The sequence below is a fragment of the Poromitra crassiceps genome (genome assembly GCF_964638095.1).
Source record: "Poromitra crassiceps genome assembly, chromosome: 14".
Lineage (NCBI taxonomy): Eukaryota > Metazoa > Chordata > Actinopteri > Beryciformes > Melamphaidae > Poromitra > Poromitra crassiceps.
The window spans coordinates 9,079,744-9,087,556 of NC_139633.1; the positions used below are offsets into that span (position 1 = coordinate 9,079,744).

The 7,813-nt window shown below is 43.3% G+C and overlaps 1 protein-coding gene across 1 annotated transcript in view; it reads left to right on the plus strand.

Annotated features, from left to right (window-relative positions):
* Positions 1-497: 497 nt before the first annotated feature.
* Positions 498-7,813, plus strand: part of abch1 (ATP-binding cassette, sub-family H, member 1) — a gene marked incomplete at its 5' end in the record, with an annotated part of 38,682 nt that continues 31,366 nt past the window's right edge. Inside the window, 2 exons of the mRNA XM_083651130.1 lie at positions 498-631; positions 5,452-5,611. Of these exons, the coding sequence (XP_083507256.1) occupies positions 498-631; positions 5,452-5,611 (294 nt within the window). The remainder of the gene's footprint in view (positions 632-5,451; positions 5,612-7,813) is intronic.

Genomic DNA, 7,813 nt, shown 5'->3' on the forward strand with positions numbered 1-7,813 from the left:
CTGCTAGTTGCGATGCAAAGCACACATCATTTCATGTTGTTTTTTGACAGGATCTGGTTCCTGCAAACGGTTTTTGATTTTGATGAAATATCATTATTTTAAGCTTAGTTCTGTTTCCTGATGGAAGTGTTCGTCACGCAAGATTAGTTCAAGGACCCTCGGACATTGGAAAGTCCAACGATAATCAGAATCAGAGTCAGCTTTATTGCGTACTACGTTATACATACAAGGAATTTGACACATACACATACACAGGAAAGGGTATACACAAGTACACGTAAGTGTGGTGTAATGTGTCTATTTTAACTATGTATATATGAAAGAAAATAATGTATATGGACAGAATTGCTACTTTTTAAAGTTTCTGACTATGATAAAGAAAACTTGCTTTTTCAGACGGGTGAGGCTTAAAAGACAAATTGCAGTGATTCAGATTCTTATTGCCTCACTAACAAACAAAGTGTCTGCTGTCTCCCCTGCAGGTGAAGGAGGGGAACATGAAGGCTGACGCGGAGGCTCCTGCGTCTCCGGGTCTGGAGGGATCGGCCATCCGGTGCCGAGACGTGTGCCGGTCCTACGGCAAGCTCAAGGTCCTCAGCAACCTCAACCTGACTCTGCCACAGGGACACATGTGAGTGTCTGTCTGTCTGTCTGTGTCTGTGTTTATTGATATACTGTAGATAAGTCACAAACATAAGCAGGCACAAGTACTGGATGGAGTTGCATATTTGCCAGGCACATTTGCATGTCATCATGCAAATAATAACCCGGATAACCCGGATGCTGGTTGGAACCTCACCCGCTCCTTTGTCCTTTAATTACTGACTGATGCAGTTGCCAAAATGCCCATTTCCTGTGAGGAGACAGGAGTCAGGTTTATCTAAAGTGGATCTACTTTTCTTGGCACCAGGCCGCGTTGCAGCCGCAAATGGCAGCGAAAGGAGCCCGTTTAAATGTAGCACCGTAGCACTTTAGCCATTCAGTGTGCTCACACATACTGTACCTGAAGCATCTGAAGCCACTGAATAGCAGGTCTAGAGTGAGAGAGGCCAAAGAGATGAGGAACCTCAGGAAAGAAAATAAACCTTGAGAGTAGGGCTGCAACTAATGATTATTTTCATTTATCTATCTATCTATCTATCTATCTATCTATCTATCTCTCTATCTCTCTATCTATCTATCTATCTATCTATCTATCTATCTATCTATCTATCTATCTATCTTATCTATCTATTCTATAGTATAAGGGAGCACGTGGGCAGTGTTTGTCTGTCTGTTTACATTTTTGTCCCACTGATGATGTCATAGGCATTGTGACATCACCGATGATGACATAGGCATTGTGACATCATCAGTGATGTCATGAGAGCAATTGTGATGTCATCAGTGATGCGAAGTTCAGCAATCACATCATATCAGTGCCTGTCTGCGTTCCGATCGGCTAGTAGTTCCCTGCGAAGTGGACTGCACAGGGTATTGAGCCATATTACTTAACATGGCTGAATACCCTGTGCAGTCGACCTCGAAGGGGAACTACTAGCTGACAGCATCAGTGATGTAATTAGTGACATCATTATTGACCAAAATCATCTTATGACATCACTGATTATGTCATAGGCGCATCACAGTGACATAGGCATTGTGACATCATCAGTGACAGTGATGTTGAGCAATTGTGCGCTGTGCATGAGCAGGCGATTGTGCTCTGCGAATGCCAATAGAGCAGGCGAGGCCACGCTTGGTATTTTTACTTGATAAATGACTGAAACGAATCATCGATTATCCAAATGATAATTGTTTAATTTTCTGTTGATTGACTAATTAAATGGTTTCAGCTCTGCTTGAGAGAGAAGCTGCTTCACATTTTTACATATGAGGCGTTTTGCTGATGCTCCTATACATTACAAACAACCAGCAGTATGGTATAAGTAACGATCTTTTAGTTATGAGCCCACTATGATGCTACCGTCTCTCTCTCTCTCTCTCTCTCTCTCTCTCTATCTGTTAATCTCTCTCTCACACACATACTGTACACACCCATCAACTTTGTAATGATAAACTAATCTTTTATGACTCACCGGTGATTTTATGACTTCTCTCCTTCTATTTGTTTGTTTTATCATTGTCTGTGCATTTATACAACATTTACAATAAGCTCTTCTCTTTCGCCTACTTCCACTCAGACCAACGCCGTTATCTTTAATTTCCCTCTTTGCGCTATTTCTCGTCCTACTACATGTCCTCCGCCTAGTGGTCTGCCAGAGAATAGATTTTTATATATATATTTTTACATACACATTAATTAACCCTGAGGAGTAGACGGCTTGGGCCGATTTTCGGGAATATTGCGATGTTCGGGAAATATCTTAATTTTGAAAATGTACTTTCAGAGGCTGTAGCGGGCTCCGTTTTAAAGCCAGAGTGAAGTGGGATTACTGTGTTGAATGCTAAATGCCAGTTAACAGGTCCATATCAAGTGGTAGTTAGGGGTATAGTCAATTTGATCTAAATCAAACTTTACAGGCATTTTATGTGACAGCACACATATTATCCACAACATTGAACGCAGCAGAGGAGTACATATTAATATATATTCCAGGCAATATCTGCCCTAAAAGACTGCCTTGATTTTCTGGGTCAATTTGGTCTATTTGGTCTATTTTTGTTATTCCCCTGGATAACAGGCTAAATGTAGATGACTTGACATCTTGCAGTAAAGCATCAATGGTAAACGTCAGGTTTTCTTGCTGGACTCATCAGCATTCAACATACAAGAGAGACCAATGTGACAGACACTGACAGAAGCCTCAATACTGCTGTGTTGGGTGGCTGAGATCAGACTGCAACGTTCCCAAACTAGTTGGCTTTGGCTTTGGCTTTGGCTTGACATTTTATTTCTATTACTGATCAAAAAGCAACAAGTTCATGCCTGTCCTCTGGCGTTTGTCAAAAGGCATTCTGGGAAATGTAGGAACTCATTGGTGGCCAAGGCAGGTTGAGGTGAAAGTGGAACACTTCATTACAAAACTTTGATTGATGATATATACGGTAACAGCATAAGAGCATCTGAGGTGGATTTTTTTTTTTTTAATTATTGCCGTAGGTCACTACAAGTAAGGAATAAGTTGGTCAAACCCAAAGTAATGGTCTTTGCACACACAGTTCGCTTGTTCTTCGTATGTGTTTTCTTAATCCGTCATCTGAAAACACAGCTCGCAAAAAGCTATTGACTGATGCGAAAAACGCAGGAAATCGAACCTCGTCCGAAAACTTAAATGAAGGACGTAATTGTCGGACTCGGTGTGTCAATGATGATTGACACAAATGAGGTTGTATTCTTTCTTTTTTTCGTGCGTCAATTTCGGACGAATTTCACCGCCGGACTCTGTGTGCAAAGACTGAAGAGATTTACAGATTATTCCTGTGTCCCAGAATGACCTCTTGAAGCGTGTGGCTAAGAAATAGAATGGTAGAAAAAACAGCTTTTCATATCATGTATTGTTGAAAATATATATATATATATTTATTTATTTTTAATAAAATTGTGCAGTACTGGCATACGTCTGTCAGAGGGCCTCCATACTGTGAGTTTTGGATTTTTATCTACGGCTGTCATCTGGTTATCTCTCAGCAGCACTTACATCTGTCTGCTGTTTTGAAAGTGCAGATGGAGGATCTTGAAGAAGAAGATATGATCTTGATCTTGATGTTAAAGATTGGTCATGGTTGTAGTCTTGAGGAAAAATAGATCCATGATACTTTATTGTATTTGGCTGTTTATTGCCAAAAGTTGTAAACTGTGCAGAGATGGAGTGTCTTTTAGTACAGTATGCCTGACTGTTTCAGGCTACGCTGTCTTTAACATGGTCCACTAGTTTACTTTCAGTTTCGTTGCTTGATGATTGAAGAGGCTAAACCATGTGTTAAACGTTAAACGTTATGTGTCCATAGGAAACGTGTTTTTCAGATCAGAATGCTTTGGAAATCATGTCCAGAGCGCTTCCAACGCGCACAGACCACAACGCACGGAGCGTTTTTCTTTTCCTCCCTGCCATCGCGCGCAGTATGGGTCAGGACGTCACACGGTCACAGTAGCCAGCTAGTTTAATCTATTTGTTGTTGTTGATTGTTCGCTCTGTAAACATGAAAGCCAGATTATTGGCAATTCTGGCAGCAGCGGAGGTTGAAGATCCCCCTGGCAGCAGAAGAGGTAGGAGGAGTGACCGACGAGCAGCACGCTTTTCCTCCAAATGTTGAACTTTTTTCAGCTTGAGCCGCCCAGAGCGCTCCGCCAAAAAACACTAGCCGCCAAGAGCACTTAAACGCCGAGGTGCGCTCCTTGAAAGAGGAGCGCACCTGGCACGTCCTTAGTTAGAGAATGAATTGCAGAAAGGCGCTGGCTTCTCAAATACACACGTCCTGTCTGTGTCTGTGTCTGTCTGCCTGTCTATTCGTCCGAAATCTCAGGTATCACGACCTCACTAAACATCCAAACCTGTGGGTGAACTGTGCTGATTTTCCAAAACGTTTCATTATTGGAGAACATTTGGGCGCTGATGTGGTCATTATTTAGGTCCACTCACCGTCATCTCTCCAGAGATGACGAGATGATGAGATGATGAGAGATGACCTGTAAATCATTAGGAAAGGATCTATTATATCCCGTTAATGACGCAATTATTTGGAAAATCAGTATAAGGACACCACATTAGAAGCAGCGGCTGTACTCCGAGTCCCTCACAGATGACTGAGCTTCTCACCTTCTCCCTGAGGGAGATGCCAGCCACCCTCCTGAGGAAACATTTCGGGGCGCCTTTCGGTCACGACCCATCCTTCATGACCGGCGTAGATGAACAAAGATCCACCAGTAGATCGAGAGCGCTCCTTGAAAGAGGAGCGCACCTGGCACGTCCTTAGTTAGAGAATGAATTGCAGAAAGGCGCTGGCTTCTCAAATACACACGTCCTGTCTGCACGGCACCTTATGGTTGCCAGAGTGTGACAGTGGCAACCATAAGAGATGAGTGATCTCACAGATATGTTTATAACCTTTTTATATCTCATGTGTCTCCTGTCTGTCTCTCTGTTTGATAGCACAATAAATAAAAGGGAAGTAAGCAAGAAAAAAGGAAGTGACTGAAAATTGGTGGACAGTTGCCCTTTGGCCCAAGGACGAGTTGATTCCATTTTGGTCGTGATCTGGATCCGGGTAGTTCCACCATTAGACAATTATTGTTTTTTTTTAAACCAGAACTATTATGCTGCCTTCATGTGCTGGTGGGAAAGTCCGACATCTGGGACTTCCAAGTGGAAGATAAACGATAAACAAAACTAAACTGTTATGGAGGCTCCAGCTTTGCAAATTGGAGAATTGTTGGGTGTTGATGAAGATTTGCGCTCTACCGAGTGGCTTCTAGTTTCACCGAGAATGCTTCTCTGTTTTTCTTTGCAGCTATGGTCTGTTGGGTCCTAGCGGATGCGGGAAAACCACACTGTTGAAATGCATTGTGGGAACTCTGAAGATCTCGCGGGGCCACATCAGTGTGCTGGGGAAGCCACCTGCATTTCCCGGTCATGAGGTCCCAGGGAAGATGGTGGGCTACATGCCACAGGTAAACAATACAGTTTAGCACTCAGTTTCATATAGATACTGCATACTGTACATAAAAGCACATGCAAAGCCATGTGTTTATCACATGTTCCTACAATGTATTCTGCCCGGCTCTTGTTTTGGTTTAAAGAGAAAACTTTGCATTGCAACACACACGTATATGTGCTCAAACAGGGTGTCCGCGGGTCCTTAAAACGTCTGAAAACCTCTTAAAAATAATCTAAATCTAAACGGCCCTCAAAATGTAAGTACAGTTGTTAGGCATGTTGGCATGTTTTCTAAGCTATGAGCCGCTAAAATAAAGGCTTTTTAATTGTTAGTCCTTCCTCGTTGTGATTTTTCCCATTGGAGTGCCTGGATTGTCCTCCTGTTTCCTCCTTTTTTTCCCCTCCTGGCCCGGTCACTGCTCCACCCCCTCTCCCGATCTGGGGAGAGCCGTAGACTAGCACCATGCTGCCTCCGACACATGCGCAGTTGCCAGCAGCTTCTTTTCACCTGACAGCGGGGGGGACCGGCAGGACGTAGCAGGTGGGAGGATCACGCTATTCCCACCAGTTCCCTTCCGCCCCGGACAGGCGCCCCAACCGACCAGAGGAGGCGCTAGTGCAGCGACCAGGACACATACCCCTAATCTGGTTTAATTCCCACCCGCAGACACAGCCAATCGTGCCTGTACGGATGCCCGAGGTAACACAGGGACGCGAACCTGCGACCCTCGTGTTGGTAGGCAGGGAATCTACCTCTACACTACCCGGACACCCGAAGTTGCGTGTTTGGAAACGGATCAAATGGAAATAACATAACATTGTAACATTGTTCGAGACATCAAATTTCAATGTTTTAAAAAGCTCTCCCCGTGTTACAAAGTGAGTCGCTGTATCTCCAGTTTGTTTCACTATGGAGGATAATGGGGGCGAGCATAATTTCTGGTAACTTGACAAAAAGGCGTTGGTTTGTTAGCAGCCGTTCTCACTGCTGTACTTGACCAGAAGTTCCCAGACGATTGGTAGGCGGAGATCTCCAATTGTCTGGGAACTGAGACTATCCACTGGGCAGCTCTGTTGTAGAAATGCACGTTAAGTGGCCTGGCTCAGTGGCCTGTCTTGAAGACGGTGTACCTGTACCTGGGCTGTCTCACATTACTGTCAGATTGGATGTCAGATGAAGCTGATAGCACACATGGTTCAGCCATGGTTCATCCCCCATGCGTAACCCCAAGCATCACACTCGACCCAGCAGGAAGTGGTTTGTAGTCCAGTGACGAGGAAGGAAGTAAGCGTGTAACGCGACACCTCACCTGCTGTGGCGCCCTCGGCTTTGATCTGACGTTGCACCGCAGAGACGTGCTGCATCCTAGACTCTTGACTATTGAGGATTATTATATACTCTTGGATTATTTGAGGATTTTCTCATTTACCCCACATCTTTCTGTATTCAAAGCTATCACATAAAACATAAAAGTCAAAATGATCTAGGCCAGAGGCTTTCAAAGTGGAAGGTGGGCCTCCCCGGGGGGAGGGGGAGGCTCAGGGGAGGCTCAGTCAATGTAAGTGAAAAATATTACATTAGTTATTACCTTAGTTATCAGAGTAGCCTAAATGTGTGTGATTTGGTTAAAGAGATAGTTCAGAGATACAGTAGTTTTGGGGAATCTTACTGTTTTCCCCACTTTCCCAGAGTCAGAAATGAATAAATGCCTCAGCTCAGACACATTTTTAATCTATTTTTAATATTATAATAGCAATATCAGGCTATCTTGGCTCAACTGTTGAGTGTCTATGGGATCAAAGGAGTGCCTTTTTCCAAGCTTTGTCTGAGGGGAGTCCCACAGCTTCAAACCTTGAAAACCCCTCATCTAGGCCTTTGTGAGCACTCAAAACAAGGAAGGAGTTCAGATACAGATCAGCAAGATCTGAGCCAAGCAATATATCTATATCTATATAAAATATCTATATTATAGATAATATCTGACTTGCCCTTTTGTCTGCTTATCTTACATTGAAGCATCACACTTGCAATGTTTATATACTGTATATGTTTGTATCTTAAAGTTTCTCTGATGTGCTGTAGGTGATACTAGGAATTTCCCTATCAGAGAGTAATAATTTGATCAAATCGATCAAATTATTGAATCAAATTATCCATAAAGGGAAAATGGAAAACATGTTGTATGATGGAGGATAATATTAGGAACAGAAATGGG